Below are 21,100 nucleotides of genomic sequence, written 5' to 3' on the forward strand. Positions count from 1 at the left end.
CCTCCCCTATTTTCCCCTTCTTCAAGTTACATATAAGGTCGCAAGATGGAAGCACAATGCTAATAATTCGGAACTCTTTTCGTCTCTGATACATTGAAAATTTATACTTTTTGATTATTAGAGCCCCAAACTTTGCAGACGACAATAATGGAGGGTTTAAAGAAAGGCTTTGGTGGAGTAATTTCTGATATTGTGGACAAAGTAGCACTTAATAACCAGGTAAAAGTCATATTGTGCATAAATTAAATTGGTCCAATATACAGGGTGTCCAAGATATTTTTTACCAAAAATACGGTTCATATATTCTCCAAAAATCGACTGTCTATTTTTATTCTTAATTATTTTAGATTACTCAAGCACGGTATGATAGTTTTGGTACTACTTTACTATACATGATACACCTATCAATTATTTATTTCGCAATTTTTTACATTGCTAACGTACTATTCTGCATTGCGGAACATTTCTTTAGGTGAAATAATGAATTTCTAACGAAAATAATGTCTATTTCTTACATTAACGAGTACTTACTGTTGTTCCTTATTTCCACACACAATATGGCGATAGCTTACCCGTTCATCGCGCGTTGTGCCAGTGTTTTGTCGATTTGGAGTGTGCATGCAGTGTTGCAACCTTGTTCACCGAAAAGTACCTAAATTAAAAACATTTCACGAAATTTTTTCACCAAAAAAATTGAGATACTATTATAGTATAAGGGAAACACCTATAAATCATATATTTCTCTCTTTTTTACATTGCTAACGTACTATTTTGGAATGCAGAACATTTCCTAAGGTGAAATAATGCATTTCTAACTAAGTAAATGTCTATTTCTTACATTTCCGAGTACTTACTGTTACTTGTTATTTCGATTCTGTAACACATTATGGCGGACGATAGCGTACTGATTCAGGGCACATTGTACGAGTGTTTTGTCAATTTATGCAGTCTTGCAACCTCACTTTCGTGCCCGGATTTAAAATTATGCTAATACGTCGCAAACCATTGATATTAGCCTCACAAACTATTGATGTTAGCCCCACAAACCATTTACGTTAGTCCCAAAAACCATTCATGTTAGCCCCAAAAACCATTTTCCGTAAGGTTAGGTTAGGTTAAGTTAGGTTAGGCAAGCATAGTTAAAAAAAAATACTCTACAAGTCATGTTCTAGTGAAAACACTGCGAGGCTGAAACACTGACTATGGGGTTGTGTCATCTTAACACACGGAACATTGTACTCTCGTGCAGAAAGCAAATGGCGGCAGCAGAAACAGAGTGTCGGACAGAGATTTTCGCAGAAAACGACATGTTTTTGCATTAAAATGGATCAAAACTACATTCACGAACTTCCACAATGCTACAGAAAATGATTTCAGTAAGTACTTTCTCCTGTAAATTTTAAGAAATCCGTTTCCCTTATACTATAATGTTACCAAAATTGATTTTTTGACATAAAGAGTAATTATTAAACCATTGATGTTAGCCCCACAAACCATCCATGGGTAGCCCCAAAAACCATTGACGTTAGCCCAAAAATTCATGATAGCCCCACGAACCATCATGGGGACGTGGTATGCCTACTAGGTTAGGTTCCATTAGCACTCCTTTCGTTCAATTTAGCATATACGGACAACATCAGTTTTTCTTGATGAAAGAAAATACATGGAATTCTTTTAATTTTAACCTTCCACTTCTTTCTTCAAGATTCCATGTTGAATTACAAATTCCGCGGCATCTTCCACACCCAGCAACAACTTCACGACGCATCCTCGACACGTTATCTTGTAGTGATAACACGGCGTGGTTTGAAACGCTGACTACGGGGTTTACGCATTGTGCTCTCGTGCAGAAAGCAAATGGCGGCAGCAGCAATAGCGCGTCGGAAATAGATTTTCGTAGAAAAACACATGCATTCCCATTAAAATGGATCAAAACTACATTCCCGAACATCAACAATGCTACAGAAAATGATTTGCGTAAGTACTTTCTCCTGTAAATTTGAAGAAATGCGTCTCCGGTATAGTAAAGTGTTACCATACTTTTACCTACTAAAGTGGTAAAGTACATGAGATAATAAGTGTAAGGAAAGAATAGTTATTAAATCACTGAAACTACCTAGCTAGTGCTAGAAATATGGTGGGTGTTGAATTAAGTTTGTATACAACTAGACACATACGAGCATAATTCTGGTTGTCTTTCGATAAAGATCAATAGTGTCATTTTCTTTTGATAAACTGGAATAACTTTTGCAACAGTGACAAATTTATTGACATATTTATTGTTTTTCTCCCTCTTTCAGTTGTCTCTCTTAGCAAGTGCAACTTCAGAAAGTGACAGTCCAACACCTGGATATATGTTTGAGCAGATTGTCGGTATCCTTATAAATTAGTGTGTGTGCAACGTAGAAAATTGGGGAGCTACGAATAAGTAGCGTAACCTGGTCACGGAAACTTACAGCAACGACTGGAGGTTCTTTGTGCTGACCACATGTCACCCTGTAACTGGTTGGATGATCTCCCACATCGGCAGTTGGGAGTGAGACCGGCAGTCAGTAGGCCCTGGCCCTCAGGGACTGTTGCACCACGCGTTAATTAATTTAAAAACAAGAGTGTATAGAATAAATATTAGTGATATTTTTATTACATGAGTGCTAGGAAAAAATATTCTTATTCTCTACTTTTATACATTCGTACTTACCTATTCTGCATTGCGAAATATTGTTTAACAAGGGATTTCACTTTTTTTTAACGAAATTAGTATCTATTGTCGACATATCGAGTAATTATTGTTCGTTCTTTTCTCACTTCCTGAACACGCAAAATGGCGGGCAAATCTTGACTAGCGTTGTATTTCAAACAACAAAGTAGTATTTCAACCTTCTTAACAGAAAAGTTCCCTCATAGCCCCGAAAACCATTCCCGCATAGCCCCAAAAACCATTCGGGATCGTATAACCATTCACGGGTATGACTTGAGATGACCGGACCCTTCTCCGATTTTCTTCATATTTGACATACTCACAAATTGAGGCGTCATAATCACGAATCTGAAGTTAAAATTTGTCGGAAACATCTAGAAATTGCAAAATAAGCGAATCAATTTTCACGACCGGACTGCTCTCCGATTTTTATAGTACTGCTCATACTTACTGAACCATTGGCACGTGGTTAGGTTAAGCAAACATAGTTAAAATTTGGTGTCATGGTAGTATCAGGATCTAGAAATTGCAAATAATTGGGAGTATTAGTTGTGAAAAAAAAAAATTGCGAAAATCGACAGTTTCCATTCCGAAAACTAACGCCTTATTTTAGCTTATTTTGCAATTTCTAGACGTTTCCGACAAATTTTAACTTCAGATTCGTGATTAGGAGGCCTTAATTAGTGAGTATGCCAAAAATGAAGAAAATCAGAGAGGGGTCCAGTCATCTCAAGTATTTCCCCATCCACGAATAGCCCCCAAAAAACATTCACGATAGATAGCCCCAGGCACCATCACGGTAAGGTTAGGTTAGGTTGGGCAATATAGTGAAAAACTGTGTATTTGGAAACACTTGCCGGGGGATTACGTCATCAGATGCTCGCAACGTCCGGTTCAAGTACATGGATGGAAATGCAAGCAACAGACATTATTATAGAAAAATACATTGAAAAATGTGAGAAAACGCTTCTATGACCTTCAGAAATTGCACAGAAACTCAATTCCGTAAGTACTTTCTCCTGTAAATTTGAAGAAATCCATTTCCCGGTTATGACATTTTTACCGTAAACTTATAGAATTCTGGAAATGAATGTGGAAGTAAATTTGAAGTTTTGAGAAAATGCCTAAATATTCCCCAGTTATCATTCATTCATGATTTGCTTTTCTACACAGGTGGTAAAAAACATGTTTTCAATCTATGTAAAAAATGACTATCGTTTCTTAACCCAAAGACCAGATGTGAGCTATGAATCTACCTCACACTGCCAGGAGTTGACTATGTATCTTCTGCAAAGGTTGGAAAAACCTTCTCTGGCAGTGAAATTAAAGGTAAGTTACTTTCTCCCTTTCATACTGTACAAAGTTAACTATACAAGAAGTGAATGTTAAATACCATAAATGAAGAGGTAAAAAATTAATTATTAGGTGTACATGTATTTTGCCAGATTTTCCTTTTAGCTCCATACACAGACATTCATAATGATTCATAATCATGACCTCCCCCCCAGCAGCTTGAAGATGTGACTAACACTGAAAGCAAAATCGTGGTGTAAAAGAGGAAGGGTGTGGACAAAACAATCATTGGTAAATGGTGATGTTAATACCACTCACCCACAACTAGAGACCGTGTACGACCAATGTAGGGTTAAACTCTAGGCTCAGTCCCAATTAGCCAATCTGTGCATGAAGTTTTACAAGCAATTCTGCACTATGGGCTTTATTGCTAAACCATGTCTAACAAGAAAAAGTAAACTGTCCTTGCCCCCATCTCCCCCCTTTTCCTTCCCAGTTTTGGCACCCAATCACCACTACTGATAATACCTAAAGTTACCATGTTTTAAGAGAATGGAATGGAGTATTTTTTTAACAGCTTACCAACAAAAGGAAAGAAAGAAAAAAAATTGACACTGAGCATGCATGAGAGTGGAAGGAAAATAATAAAACATCGAATTAAACATTGAATCAGACTACACTCCCCTCCCCCTACTTAAACTTTCAAATGGCATTATATTTCATAATTTATTACAAGAGGAACTTTTCACCCATTTTTTATATGTTCTATGGTGACACTTTACAAAGATACCAAAATGTCAACCTCACTTTCATGCTGTACAGCCTGGACTTCATTTTGCATACTACAAGGCTCTGGCATCTGGACTCACGGCTAGTATATTCCTCGGTGAGGCTTGTGTTTTATAGTTCATATGGGTCATTCCTCGCAAAATTATCCAGAGCAGGTTCATAGTCATGGATTTGCATTTTTTTTTTTTTACTGATAGATATTTCGTCTAATATGACAAATATGTAATATTAGACTTGTCCAACAAATATGTTCAAAGTTACAAATTTTTGAAAATTTGAAAATTTTCAGAAGTTGGGTGGACAAATGAATGCACCATGCAAGACAAAACATGTCACATCTCGGAAACTATGTGGAGTATTGTGATGGCTTAGGTATTGTTCGAGAGGAGAAGGACAGTCCTAACAGAAAATATCTGTGTTACCACTCTTACCTGCTCATAAAGTAGAAAAATCTTTAAAGAAAGTAATATTTTGTGATGAAAAAGATCCTCAACTTCAGGTAATTGTTTGATAGGGAATCCCAGGTTTTACCAGAATGAAAATTGTTACACAGCATAATCAATACATGTCAAACATAATATTTAAAAATCAGAAAGGTAATATTTTCATAGTAAAATATCACAGGTTTCAGTATTGGGTGTATGAACCAATGTTTCCACTGGCATACAGCTATATTTTTGACAAATGGCTCTAAAACACTCACAAATCTTTTAAGTTCACAGAAATTGTACTAAAACCAGAGTTTTTGTCCAGATTGCATAATACTGAATGGTCCGCACTGGTTGCTTGACTATTTTTTTAAAATTATCAATATTTTTGTTGTTCTAACCCCTATGCAGGAGTAGTCAAAGCAATTTCCCCCAAGAATAATGAAATTTAATAAACTACTAATTGCTAATTACCCCCAAGACTCACGTAGAACGCAAAACTTGTATCTCCAACCATTATCCGAGTCACACTATGTCCTAAAAGTCGCATACGATGAATGGAAAAGCCTTAGTTAACGGAAATACCTGTGGTTACTTTATGGAACAATCCATAGTTGAAGGGTTAATGTACAGTCATGGATGCTACTGAGTTGTAACAAACCCATTGACTTTCAGTAGAATCATTACAGCCCAGAAGTGTCTGTGACTGTACATGTTTCTTTTGTATTTTGTAAAGGTTCTGAAGGTACTGCTCCACCTGGTGAAACATGGCCATGTTAGTATCCGATGGAACCTCAGAAACAATGATGGGTCCATTAAGAATGCTCTTTCATGTACAGGGCCTCCAGACCCATTGATTGGAACTGCTTTGTACGAAAGTGTAAGGAAGACTGCAAAGGTAGGTTTTTGTTTTTCAAAATGCAAATTCAAATTTTTTATTGCGGCAAGGTTCAGCCTGAGGCTGTTCTATCACAACCCAAGTCATTGAATACATTTAAACTTATATTTCTGATATATGGTTACAATATTAATATAGTATAGTATAATATGATTAAGATACAGAATAATTGGTCAAATAATTGCTGTACATATTATATGGATAAAATTGTAAAAAGAAAAATGGTGAAAAGACAAATACATAAAGTAAAAATAATAAAAAAAGAAGATATAAATAAAGACCATAACATAAGCATACAAGTTATGTCATAGCATTTGAACATCATCTCTGCCTGTTTAATTGATTTGTTACGTAGTTGTTAAAATGTTGACCTTTTGTGCATATTAAAGGCAAGAATAAACTTGATGTCTTAAAGTTCCTGTTAAATACATGTAATCACTAATCAATGCATGTGAAACTTTTAGTAGAGCTACCCACCACTTCCTAAGTACCCTGCTGTTACATAGGGAAACATGCAAGCCAATCACATTAATTCTTTTAATTCTAATTAAAGTTTCATCCAGCAAGCTAATATTTTCTCTTTGACCATGTTATTTAGCGTAAAATGTAGCTACAATTAATTTCAAATGTGATTGAGAAACTAACAATTTAATAAAGGAAAACTAGACTAAACTGTAGTGCAGCCAGTGGTGTGGTGTGACTTTTTTAAAAGTGTTACTGGCCATCAGTATGACAATTATTCTGGTAGATGTTATCATCTACAACCCTGCCCCTCCTCCCCCCCAAAAAAATGCTTTTCGATCTACATTGTTGTTCATTTTGTTCTTTTTTTTTTGCAATCCACTCAGCAATATAGCCACAAACACTCCTAGCAAAAACTACCACGAAAATCCAATGAATAGTGGTAGAGCCTTGTCAATTATTCATTTATTTCTTTGTAAATGAGGAGGAAGAAGAAGAACCACACATTTTTTTGGATCAGTTTGACATTTGTGGGGCGAGCAGACGACAGAAATCCGCTCCTCCCGCATGTGGAAGGGAACTCCAGCTGCCCGTAGTACTGTTGCCAACTTAGTTTTTCGGAGCAAGGTTCGTCCAAATCACAAATCACACAAAGGAACTATATTTTTTTCCATTTTCTGACCGATCTCAGTTGTAGTTCAATCCAGCCTTGGCTTTGCAGTCTAGCTCTAATTGCTTCCGAGAAACAATATCCCCAGTTTAGGCAGGATTTAGTTTTTTTCTTACAATCCAATGTGATAACATTTGCCCATACCGGCAGTCCTGACTGGTAACTGGGCCCTTAAACAGGCATATGAATAACCCCTTAGCACACTTTGCCCCAAAGCTTTCCCCCACTCTTCCCTTGCATTGGCTCTTCACTTCTGTTGGCTGCAGAAAAAAAATGTCCTGCAATATCTACTCGATGGCAACGCTATAGGTTAACTTATTTAACAATGTTGTTATTTTATTGAAACAACTTTTTAATTCTTCACATTTTGCTGATGCACGCCAAGGCTCTGAGTGCAGCATATGACTTTTTATTGAGTGATACATGGTGAATGCATCAAGTTCTTATGCCATTGTTTTCTAGTTTTTGAGACTGGAAGTTCAAGTAGCAAGACAGAAATTTTGAAGCTCGTATCGGAAATCACTCCCGCAACTTCTTGCACAAGAGGTAATGGTGCTGACCACATGGTTACATGTGAACTCACGTAAACTAGGGATGGGCCAGCTTATTCCAGTACTCTATTGGTATTTGCATTCCGGACCATTAAAGTAAAATTGCCAAACATTTTTAAATGTATAATTTCTCTTGCTATAATTAACTTAAGAATTATTCTGTTTCGCTAAGTTACAGAACTTCAACTTTACAAATGAAGTGTACACAAATGTATGTTTGTTTTTCCAGGAACTGTTAGACTTCCTCTTTGACCCAGAAACCTTGGAGAATGAAAAAAGTGTATCAGAAGTGTCAAAACTTGAAGATGCACCTCCAAAATCTCAACTGGGTGGTCTTGGGTCCAGTGTGACAGCAGAAAAAAAGTATGATGGATTTGGGAGCAGTCCTATCCAGAAAGAAGGTGCATGTACATATTTGTATTTTGTTCTGTTGCTTCCATCCATCTAGCCGACCTCCATGGCAGAGTGGTTAGTGCTACAATGCAAGGAATCCTAGCCTGGGTGTTATTTGTGGGTGTCCTTTCATCAATTTCATCAAATTGTCACACACCCTCATCATTGCAATTAGTCATAAATGACAGAAAAAGCGACATAAAATAAACCAAATCTATGTGATCAAAAGTATCTGGACACACCGCGAAACGTGTGTTTATCATAGAGGGCGACAAAGTACTGCCATCTACCACGTGCAACACATGGTCAGCGATCTCAGTAGTCTGCAGACAGCTTGAGACAGCAGTATGGGAGGGTCTGAGGAACTCACCGACTTTAATGTACTTGGGTGCCACTTGTATAAGAAGTCTGTGCACGAGATTTTGACCCTCCTAAACATCCCTAGGTTCGCTGTTTCCGATGTTATAATGAAGTGGAAACATGAAGGGACGTGTACAACCCAAAAGCATGAAGGCCGACCTCCCATGTTGACCTCCAGAGACCGTCAAGTGTTGAAGACGGTCATACAGCGTAATCATCAACTATCCCCCATACGCCAAACATCACACAAGCAAATGCCAAATGTTGCCTCGCGTGCCGCAAGGAGCGTTGAAACTGGACCATGGAACTGTTGTGTGGAGTGATGAATCACGGCACACAATCTGGTGATCTGATGGTAGGGTGTGGGTGTGGTGAATGCCTGGTGAACGACATCTACAAGCTTGTATAGTGCCGACAGTGCAATTCGGGGGTGGCAGGGTTACAGTGTGGTGATGTTTCTCCTGGAGGGGCTTGGCCCCCTTGTTGCTTTGCATGACAATGTCACGGCACAAGCTTAAGTTGACATTTAAACCACTTTCATGCTGCCACCCATCAGAAGACCAGTTTGGGGATGACCATTGTGTCTTTCAACACAACCGAGCATCCGTCCATACTGCAGGGCTTGTGGGGGAGTGGTTTGACGACAACAACATCCCACTAATTGACTGGCCTGTGCAGTCCTGATTTGAATCCCATAGAACATCTCTGGGATGTTTCGGAACGCCGACTTCGTTCTAGACCACCCTGACACACATCAATACCTCTTCTCATTTCGGTGCTCCGCAAAGAATGGGCTGCCATTTCGCAGGAAACCTTCCGTCACTTGATTGAAAGTATGCCTGCGATAATGAAGGCTGTCATCAAGGCTAAGGGTGAGCCAACACCATATTGACTGCCAGTGTTCCCGATGGAGGGCAGCCTAAACTTGTACTTAAATTTCAGCTGGGTGTCCGAATGCTCTGATCACATAGAGTACCAATCAAATCAAGCTTCCATCCCTCTAGGTTTATTTCAACAATCAAAAAGATGACCTAGTGAACTAAACAAGAGAGTGAACAGTTAGAAATTAACATACCTTGAGTTTGAACTTTTGGCATTTGTCTTTGTGTCCTACATAAAGGTGAAATATGACAATAGTACACATGTAGGTTAGTTTTAATTTTAATCAATGTCAGTTGTTGAGTACTTTATACTGTGGGGATACAGTATATGGCTTTTCCTTAATAGAATAAAGTATGAGTTTACAGGATTCTTGTTGGGAAACATGATGGTAAGAGACCAGTAGGTAGACCAAGATGAAGATGGAGGGATAATGTTGAGATGGACCTAAAGGAAATTGGTAGGGATGGAACAGAGTATATAGATCTTGCTCAGAATAGGGACAGATGGAAGGCCTGTGTTGCTGCAGCCATGAACCTTTGGGTTTAAGAAGGCTAGAGAGTTAGTTAGTTAGAATAAAGTATGCCAACCTCTGTGGCTGAGTGGTTACCACAGCTTATGGCTACCACGTGGAAGACCTGGGTTCGAATCCCAGGATAGGTGATCTATACCAGGAATTTTTCCAGTCATTTCCCTGTTTCTGAGACCCACCCAGCCTCATAAATGGGTACCTGGGGGCAACTCTAGAGGGAGTAAAGACAGCTTGGCATGATGCTGATCACTCATCCCAACTATGGCAGAGATCAAGAATATGTGGAGCTCTATATCTCTACAGGGCCTCCCTGATGGTGTAGTGGACAATGGTTTGTACCTTGTAATCAAGGAGTCCTGGGTTCGATACCCGGTGGAGGCACATAGTGGTTCGGATCTCAATTTAAACTGTAGGTACCAATTAGCCTTACTGTGCATAAAGTGGACTTAAAACACCAAATCAATCTATCTATATCTTTACATCACCCCATATGCCTTCATAACATCTTTACCTTTTACCTTATTCAATCAGTAAAGTGTGGCAGAGTGGCAAGGTTCAGTTACAGCTTATTTAACAATGCATAAGCATTTATTATTCCTCCTTAGTGTAATTTTATATTGCAAGGCAATATGAATGAACAAAATCATTATTAGTACAAAGGAAAAACTTAATAGTCTTCTATTCTCATTTTCAGAAACAGTAACAGAGAAAATGATAGACACACTAAGCAAGATTTTGCAGCAGCCTGACAATTCATCAGAAATCGTGAAAAATGCCCTAAGCAGTCCTGTGGGTAACTACCAGCCTGTTACGTTGCCTCCAGATGTTGGGGAATACACTATTCCTCCACTGAGAGAGCCTCAACAAATGCCTGTGAGAGTTAAAGGTGAGCAGTCATGTTCTTTTCTCTTCCTGCTGCGAACATACATTTACTTACCATACACTCCTGAGTTCAGGAGAATGGTGACTCTAATCTACCTACACTGAAGCCTTCTCAGGGTAGGGCTGAAGAAGATTCAAACTCTGCCGAAATCTGTTTGAAAACCTGAATTTGTTTTTGTTTTTTGTTTAGTAGCTTTCTGTATGTAGAGTTTAACAAATTTGCTGCATTTTAATACAGGCCTATTGCTGATCTACATATATTTTCAACTTTGAGTTAGTGCCTGTATACCTTAAGAAGAATAAGCCATTGGGGTCAACGTGCAGTCACTTATGAGCCAATGCGAAGGCCTTTCCACCCATCTGCTTTAAACAGGCCATTGTCGAACTTTCTCCTCCATTAGTAAACTTGCTGGTGTGGTAAGTATGCACAGAGATATTGAATTTTCATTTGTCGAGAAATTTCTGTAAATTTTAGGCTGACAGATGGCAAGAAATCACTCCTCTTCACTGGTGCAAGTGTGTATAGGAGGCACCATCTTTAAAATAAAAAAAAAATGGCATTTCGAAGCTCACTTGATTAGTGTTGCAGCCTTGTAAATAACAATTGATACCTCATGTAAATACGAGCTGTGTACTGGAGTGCTGCATCGAGGCCTTTTGGCTCGATCGTCTAATAGTTTGCACGGATGATACTAGATGGCTTACAGAATTGGCCGTTTCTTTGCTCGAGCAAATAGCGCTCGAACAGGCAAACGATCGGTATACGTTTGTTCCCTTATAACCGTAATTTGTCTGTGGTAGTGGGCCTTCAAATATGCTTCGTGAAGTGAAAGACGCAGTGAAATTGAAACTAAAATGAACATAGTCATCATCTCCATAAAAATGTAATTTAGTCTATCTTACCAATACATAGCAATATATGAAAATAAGTAGATGATTATGGGCTGATACTACCAGGTCATATGTTTACACATATATTTGTATGATTATCCCATTAAAATGATATTCAATATTTTCTATATTCGAGTGTATCATGCTCAAGCGTGGAAGATTCGAGCGAAAGTGGTCAAATGCAGTACTCTACTGTGTACAGTCTGCCCTTCAATTTTTATTGGACTTCATTTGGCTTGTGATATTTTCTTTAGTATTTAGTTACACCAGAGTAATTGGATAAGCTGACTAGACATCCCATGTTAGCTGAGATAGTCCCTTTTTTTGAGTTTGTCCCAATTTTTTTGGAATGTAAAACGGGATGCAAAAATCTCCCTTGTTGGTGACAATGAATTAGCAGCATATTATTACTACTAAAGCAGGAAATATTGGAAACATGGAAGCTGAAGACACATCACATAGCAATTGTTGGGTAAAAATTGAGGACTGAAAGTGGTAAACATTGTAAGTGCCAAAAGTGAAAGTGTTGGGAAATCGCATCGTTCAGCACATCATCCCGTAAGAACGTTCACACTAGTAGAGGGCTACCAGCCACATTTCAAGTTTACCACATTATAAAGCATGGCATATTTCACAGTTTAACGTGGAAAACGGTGTTTGAATTATTGTGGCACTTACAGCGTTTACCAATATTAGTCTTCAATTATTTCACATGTCAATGTCAACAACGTGCCATATTCCCATTATCTTAAAATATTGTAGTTTCTTCTCTACTTGAATCACTGAATAAGTGTTGTCGTGCATGAATGGTTTGTGTACAAGTCACAAGCAGTACAAACTGTGAAAGCTATATTGATTGATAAGATGAAATTCAATCACACCATGTGTACACTTTTACAAAATGTTATTTGGAAAGAAGGATGTACTGAAGAAGATCCATTCATCAGTGAATGACCTCTAATTCTAAAGGACTGCTTGGTTGAAGTGCACCATGTCATGGAAGTTATTTACACAGTATTTAACTATTCAATTAGTTTTCAAACAAAAGTATTTATGACGAAACAGTTTTTACGAGGCGCATCCAGAAAGTAAGTTTCCCTACTTTTTTTCCCGTGAAAGTAAACATAATGAGCCGTGTAAATTGCGCATGCGCAGCAGAGCTAAGACGTATCAATCATATGCCAGGCGGACAGATCCCGCCCGGCGCCAGTAGCGAAGCAGCAGTGGTCCGAAGTGGAAGCTCGTATTCCTTCTCCTGCCGCATGCCAGTAGCGAGGCAGCAGTGGTCCGAAATGGAAGCTCGTATTCCTTCTCCCACCGCATGCGAGGTTCGGTCGGTGATAAAGTTCCTGAATGCACAAAGCATTGCGCCAATTGACATTCATCGTCAGCTCTGTGGGCCGAACATTATGAGTAAGCAGATGGTGCGTCGCTGGTGTCAGCAGTTTTCGGAAGGTCGTCAAAGTGTCCATGATGAAGAGTGCAGTGGGCATCCGTCCCTCATCACTGATGATCTGGTTGAGCTGTGCGGCAGCGCATCGTAGAGAACTGTCGGTTCACGATTACGGAGTTGAGTAGCCTTTTTCCGCAAATATCGTGATCCGTGTTGCATGAGATTGTCAAGCAGCGCCTGCTGTTCAAAAAATTGTGTGCCAGGTGGGTGCCGAAAAACCTGACACCCGAACACAAAATGAAACGTTCAGGAGCAGCACTGACATTCCTACAATGGTACCATGATGACGGCGATGATTTCCTCGACAGGATCGTCACGGGCGATGAGATGTGGATTTCGCACTTCACCTCGGAAACCAAGCAGCAGTCAATGCATTGGCGGCATAGTGGATCTCCGGTCAAGAAGAAAATCAAACAGATGCTGTCGGTACAGAAAGTGGTGTGCACCATGTTTTGGGACAGGAAGGGAATTTTGCTCATTGACTTTCTCCCCAGAGGTGAAACGGTGAACGCTGACCATTACTGTGAAACACTAAGGAAATTGCGACGTGCCATTCAAAACAAGAGGCATGGCATGCTTACTGCAGGTGTTGTGCTCCTCCATGACAATGCTCGTCCACATACGGCTCGGTGCACAGCAGCTGTTTTGACGGAATTTGGCTGGGAGTTGTTTGATCATCCACCTTACAGTCCTGATCAGGCTCCCAGCGATTTTCACGTTTTCTTGCACCTCAAGAAATACCTGTCCTCCGGTGAGCGTTTTGGCAACGACGAAGAGCTGAAGACGTCTGTCACACGCTGGTTCCATTCACAGGCAGCAGAGTTCTACGACAGTGGGATCCAAAAGTTGATACGACAAGTGTCTCAATTCTGGTGGTTGCTATGTTGAACCTTTGCTGTACCTGTTGCCAATAAATGGTTTCCTGAAACTGTTGTTTTTTTTAAAAAAAATAGGGAAACTTACTTTCTGGATGTGCCTCGTATATTAAAATGTGTACATTTTTCGGTCCCCATCTTGTCCCATTTTTCCTGAAAAATGTTCTGTTTTGTTGTTTTATAAATCTTGTCACCTTATAATTGAAGTACAAAATATATATACAAGCAAATATCTGTGGCAGAGTTGTTAGCATAGTACACTATGATCCTAGGGGTCCCACGTTTATCATCACTCATCCTCATCTACACGATTTTCCAAAAGTGGCAGAAAAGTGAAGTAAAACAAACCCAATCAGTCAATTAACAAAATATCCTCCATTTTTTTTCCATAGGGGCCTTTTTATATCTCCCTTTAATCTCAAACCCCTCTCATTTTATCGCAATCACATTATCTTCAAAGAAACCCTTGTACATACACGTAACATACTATATCAAGGCAACCTTCAACATAGAAGGGAATTTATTTCTGGGAATTGGAAGGAAAACTTAGTGCATACAAAACCCTATAGTACTCTAGTAAAACAATTGTTTCTGTAACTGTGTGACCCTATGAAACTTAAATAACTTTGTCTAAACATAAAAAGTCAATAATGAGAAAAAAAGAAGAGCTGCATATTTGGAACATTCATTTGAACACTGTGTGTCAACAAATGTTTGTCATTTCATGGATCCAATCTCCTTGCTCATATTTTCTGACTGTAGGCTGGAGTGTCCTATTGTTTCAAGAATTTTGGAGATCCCACTAGGAATCAAATCCAAGACATCTCACACCAAAAGCAAGAGTGCTAATTATACTCTATCCTGCGAATCTGTGGACTGTGTATAATGGTACAGAAGGAAAGAAAGCAAGTGAAGCAGTGCACGCTGCTGCAAACAGCTGGTAACTGAATCACTTTTACCCCTCCATCGTAATCCCATTTCCTCTCACATGCCGTCTGAAGTCACTACTTGCGCAGAGACTTTTTTTTTTTGTTCGCTCGCTCTAGAGATTCCCAGGACAGGGTATACATATAAGTTCTTAATTTATAATGTATGTATTTCTTTCTTTCTATTGGCTGCAGCTATAAAAAATCAATCACTGACCCTAAATTTCTTAATTTAATGCAATGATCCATTTTTTTCTTTTTATCCTTGTCACAGCAGTTCCTATTAGTTTCCTTACATTATTTATTCTTTCCAGAGGTTTCTCCAGAATGTTTCATCTGGGGATCATCTTTCAGGGCTAAAAGGGTAAATTTAGTGCGAAAATGGGCTTTGTAAACAATTGGGAAAGGGGGGGGGGGTTAGGTTGGATGCATGTAGATAAGTTTGACTCTTTTCAATTTGTTATTTGATATGCATCTTCTGTCAGTTAATAGATTTGTCTGATTAAATGTTAGCGATCTTTTGCTTTGGTCCAGTAAGGAAACTGTGTATTTGCAGCTCATATTCCAGGACGAGCAGGTGGTGGCTGGGATTCTGATGAAGATGTGTTGCAGTCACAAGATATGGCTGAACAAGACAACCTACCTGGCCACTGCAGTATAACATCTGAAACTGAAAAATCGGTTGATGGACAAGGGTATGTTTTTTCTTAATATCAAAGGAAGACTTATTATGTTTGTTTACTTTCCTTAACATATGAGGGGTTCAGAGCAAAAGTGCCGTAACTCCATTCAAGACAGTTTTGAGGAAAAGACACATTTAAATAACTTAGTACTATGTTTAGCTGTTGAGCATAAACATAGTGGTGCTTACATGAACAAGAATTTGAAACTTACGGGATACAGGATTGAAATGTTGATACTTCAGAGTTCTAAGTTATACGTGTAACTCCATTTCCACAAAAAGTGAGTTACACCCCTTGTGTTCTGAACCCCTCATAAATGAATATTTCTGATTTCTGGAATCACCAGCTTAACCAAGGCAAATCTATTGGAAGTAAATTTATCATTATCAGCAAAAAAATTCATATCAATCCATCTACAGGGTGCAGAATTTAACGTTTCTCATTTTCAAAATACCATAACTGATTTATTGTACAAAGAAATTACATGAAATGAACAATGTAAGGCATGTTATAGTCTTGGATTTACAGTTCAGACCTATATTATGAATCACATTTAGTAGGCTGTTGAGATCAGGGAGTGAATGTGCATTAAACATTTAACGGCAGTTAAGCAAAACTTTCAATATTGGGCTGATTGAAATTCATGCAGAATCTTGCAGCCACTACACAGTCCTAAGGTCATAGTCTGGTGTGCCATTGCAGTGGCAGGGAATTACCAGCCCCTACTTTTTCAAGGTCGATAATGGTGCTGCGGTTACAACACCATGCTAACAACCTTCTTCCTACCTGAGGTGTCACGTCGTAACTCGAACATGGAGACAGGATGGAGGCACATCACATACAGTACATCTGTCGATGAATATGTTACGGACTGCTTTCCCTGGGCAACTTCTCTCCAGGTGAGTGACATTCGGTGGCCCTCTGTATCCATGACCTCACTTCACCAGACTTCTTTTTGGGGGGTACCTGTAGACTAAGGTCTATGCTCATACAGGCCTGTAGCCAGAATTTATCTCCAGGGGTCTCACGGGTTATCGGGGGGGGGGGGGGGGGCTTTGTAAATCAAGTCCGTTTTTCAAAAGTTGAACAGTGTTAAATGAAGGTAGGGCTAGGGGGGTCATTAAGTTACATAAAGTTTAGAAATATCACGCAAATGGTACATTTTTCTAGATCTTTTAAAATATCGCTTGAAGTGTTAATTGGCTGCTACTGAAATCATCCCTTACTATACACTCCATACTACGTTTGATGATACAGATATTTATATCACCCAAGAAAAGATGGACAATATTCAATCATAGTGCCTGTAGTAGGGCCTCCTCGATGGCGCAGTGTTAGTGTCTTCACCTTGTAATGAAGGGGTCCCGGGTTCGATACCAGGTGGAGGCACAAGTGGTTCGGATCCCACTTTAAACTGTAGGTCCAGTCCCAATTAGCCTTACTGTGCATAAAGAGGACTTAAAACAACAAATCAAACAACCATAGTGCCTATAGTGTACATTCCACTCCCCGGCTGAAACAATAAAACTCCCCTTCGTTCCCAAAACTTGGAAGCTGTTCAACTTTGACGCAGATGCGGTCATACGATGTCATCGTGTATTCATACCAACACTCCCGCCCCCTTCTTAACATATCAGGGGAGCCTTCCTATACATTGAGGGGAGCTGGGCTCCGTGGTTAAGTGGTGGCCACAGCCATGCCAGGGGTCCCGGCTTCGAATTCTGACTTAGGCATGTGTGTACTTTGCAAGTTTCTCTTCATCAATTTCATCACATCATCACTCAAAAGTAACCAGAAATGCGAAGTAAAATAAACCAAATCATTAAAAGGATCACGGGAAACGGGAAGTATTTGATCCTAATAAGCTCACTGCACTAAAGGCCAAATTACATAAATAAATATACGAGTGATGATACGTGTGATACGAAAGTAAAAGTGAAACGCATTGTAGCAGAAGGTATAGTCTAATGAGTAAGGTTACGTAAGAGTCATATGGCATATACCGTCGACTACAACTCTGCTAAACATGTTTCCTTCATAGCCGAAAGTTCCTAGCTCTAATGATGATACAGCGCATATGATGTTCCAAGTATTTTTTATAAATGTATATTTGGTTATAGCTTTGCTACTATGCACTAGTTACATTTGTTTTACATTTTATAATTTTACAATTTCATAATTTTATAATATAATATTTTCTCTCACAATATAGTTTTTAAGTACATATATTATTTTCTTCGTTGGGTTCCTCAAAAGTGTTGACAAGGCGTATGGGACATTATATCCTGCTTCTTTTAGGTCTCTAAAGAAATAATCACGCGTAGTTGCATTAAGATGACATTCAAATATAATATGATCAGGTGTTCCTTCAGTTGCATCACACTGACAGATTGGGGATTGAACAATCTTCCTAGTATACAGGTCTTTAGGGGCTAGGGTGTAATTTAGCCGACATCTAAGAAGACTTGTTAAAGAGTTTCTTGAAAGGTTAATTTCTTGATACCAAGGTTCTTTAGGTATAAATGGTTGAATTGAATAATATTTTTTCCCATTAGTCTTCCCTGTAATTGTCCATTGTTTCTGCCAACTTTTCAACAATTCTGTTTTAGCATGCGGCTCTAGCGATTTTGCAGAAAATTTGATCCGAAGCGATCGGTGACTTGATTCTTCAGCTGCGTACTTGGCTAATGATTCTGCTATGTGGTTCCCTTCTATGGATGTATGCCCAGGAGTCCAGACAAAAGAAGTACTGTATCCTGAGTTGGTTAGTTTGTGATACAAAATTTTTGTGTTAACAATGTACCAGTCTACATAGTAATCAGCTGTTATCGATCCCAGGGAGTGTAAGACTGACGCTGAATCAGTGGCGATCACTACCCTCTTCAGGTTTTTCTCCTGTATATACAACAATGCTTGACGAATAGCAAACGCTTCCGCCGTGAATATTGAAAATTCTGCTGGTAATAGGTAGATTTTGTATTCCATTAGATTATTGCAATATATTGCATCTTCAGTGTTACCAGTTGCGAACTTTGATGCGTCTGTATATACTATGTAAAAATCTTCATGCACTACAGTGTGTACATATTCCATGAATATGTTATTCACCATACTTGGCATTGACATTCGTGTATCTTTAACTGGATATGGAGGAAAGTGTATATATACTTATAACTTTTCTTAATTCTGCACTGGTATATGGACATTCCAATGTTGATGGTGTGAATTCAGTCATTGAATTTAATATGGCATTAAAATCACAGTCGCTGCAGTCTGGTGTTAGGGTTTGATGAAATTCGGTTATCCATTTACTGCTTATGTCGCCTCCATGATATCTAGTAATATTATTGGCATTAGACATTCTGTTAATAACTTTCCACGTTGTGGTTAAGGATGATTCATTTGTTAATGAGGAACGAAACTTTTTCCAAAACTCTGCCTTAATTTGCCTTAAGCACCTTTGAGTTTTGGCTGCTGTTTCTTTGTACTTCAAGAAATGGTTCATTGTTGGGTTTTCTTTATATTTGATGAATGCATTTTGTCTAGCGTTTATCAATTTCTGGCAGTTTGTCGTCCACCACGGAGCAATCTTCCTTTTCGAGTCACGTTGACGGGGAATTGTAGATCTGTTCAAATTCTCTTTAATTAGTGATGTATAGTTTTCGTAATCTTTCCCTAAATTTTGTTGTTGGTAATTCTCAGTGGAGAAATTGATTTGTCTTGAAAATTCGTTCCAGTTAATTTTTTAGAATAGTATGGACTTGTTGGTCTTTCCGGAAGATTACTAGATATAAGTGTTGTATCTATATTTGAATAAAATGATATCAAAATTGGAAGATGATTACTATTATATGGATTTTCCAGAACTCTCCAGTTAATATCGGCAACTATATTCTCTGTCACGAGTGTTATGTCAGGGGCACTAGGATTTTCATTTGGTCTCGAGATATATGTGGGAGTGCCATCGTTTAGTATTGTTACATTTGACTCTTGAATGTATCTGCACAGAGATTTCCCTGATATATCTGAACCATAACAACCCCACAATGGATGATGTGCGTTAATATCCCCTCCAATTATAATAGAAGTATTTGCCGGAAGTTGTTGGAAGAGATTACACCAGAACGAATACAGTAATTTAGACGAAGGTGGATTATATAGTGTAACAAATGTAGTACTATCTATTGTTACTCCAACTATTTGAATATTATCAGGCATATTCCTTAAATGTATTACTTCATACCTATAATTATTTTTAATCCCTATGGCCACTCCACCATATCCGTCATCTCTGTCGTATCTTATCCCGTATCCATAGGCTTTAATTTTTGATTCGGGTTTCAACCACGTTTCTTGAATTAATATAATGTCTGCTGGGTAAAAGTGAATAATGTTTTCTAGACTGTGTATATTTGGAATTATGCTTCTAATATTCCATTGTATAATTCTCTTTATCCTGCCTGGCAGTGATGAATTAGATAATTTATTATACTTGATGCTACAACAGACCAATCCTGTTTCATGTTATGTGATGACGAGGTATTGGCGAAGTTGCATATTCCTGCTAGATACTTAGAAAAATTTGTTAAAAAAGGGTCATTCATTGATGATCCACAATCTTAACTCGCTTGCATTTTCTGCGATAGTGGAAGTAATTTGTCTTTTTGATGTAAAGCCGAGTTCATTGAACCACTCTGCTGCTTTTCTTTCCAATGTGGTTTTGTTTTGTCAATTGTCGCTGGTTTCTGTCTTTCTTTTTGTTCTCGATTTTGAGATGTTTCTGATGATTTTGGACGTTTTCCCTGAGATAACTTTGTTGTTTCCTGGTTACGATCCACTTGTTGAGCGTAATTAAAAGCTCTTTTGTTAGGCAGTTGGTGATGAAGCATTTGGTATTGGATTTCTTGTTTATAAGTATTTGCATTAATATTATATTGGGTCTGTGTTGTTTCCTTGCATGTTGATGCGTAGGACATGTTGTATATTCTGTTCTCACTCGGTACTACTGATGCAGTAGTTAAAGTAGCTTTTGGGTATTTTTTCACAGCTTCATAATAAGATAGGCCCTCAAGCACCATAGTCTTGACTATATCCTTTTGTCGCTGTTTTTCTGGACAGTCCTTGTCTGTTGCCCAGTGTTCTTGTGAACAGTGAATGTATATGACATTATTATTACAGCTTGAGAATTCATGATTTTGCCTACAACGTTTACACTTCAATTTACTCTTACAGTTATATTTGAAATGCCCATAATACACTGGTCGACAATTGCTAAGGAACAAACACATATTGACCCATATCTTTTTCATACACAACTCCGTGTCAGTTTGTTGCCTGAAAGAGACCAGTAGAGGGCAGCAAGGAATCGTTGCGCCCATTCAGAAAGGAACGTATGCGCTTGGAGCATTGTTATCAGGAAAAGACTGCTGTGCTGTGG

At 38.6% G+C, this 21,100-nt stretch overlaps 1 protein-coding gene across 2 annotated transcripts in view; it reads left to right on the plus strand.

Moving 5' to 3' along the window:
- Positions 1 to 12: 12 nt before the first annotated feature.
- LOC145989876 (AP-4 complex accessory subunit Tepsin-like) overlaps positions 13 to 21,100 on the plus strand; it is a 33,614-nt gene continuing 12,526 nt past the window's right edge. Inside the window, exons 1-7 of one of the 2 annotated variants that reach the window (XM_083125348.1) lie at positions 13 to 219; positions 2,301 to 2,373; positions 3,936 to 4,027; positions 5,945 to 6,106; positions 8,019 to 8,190; positions 10,648 to 10,839; positions 15,549 to 15,675. In XM_083125348.1, coding sequence (XP_082981474.1) covers positions 148 to 219; positions 2,301 to 2,373; positions 3,936 to 4,027; positions 5,945 to 6,106; positions 8,019 to 8,190; positions 10,648 to 10,839; positions 15,549 to 15,675 — 890 coding nt within the window. In that variant the 5' untranslated portion in view covers positions 13 to 147. Of the gene's footprint in view, positions 220 to 2,300; positions 2,374 to 3,935; positions 4,028 to 5,944; positions 6,107 to 8,018; positions 8,191 to 10,647; positions 10,840 to 15,536; positions 15,676 to 21,100 lie in introns of both variants that reach the window. The other variant, XM_083125347.1, reaches the window with a different exon arrangement.

Source organism: Lepisma saccharinum, chromosome 7, assembly GCF_977018435.1.
Source record: "Lepisma saccharinum chromosome 7, izLepSacc3.1, whole genome shotgun sequence".
In the NCBI taxonomy this organism is placed as follows: domain Eukaryota; kingdom Metazoa; phylum Arthropoda; class Insecta; order Zygentoma; family Lepismatidae; genus Lepisma; species Lepisma saccharinum.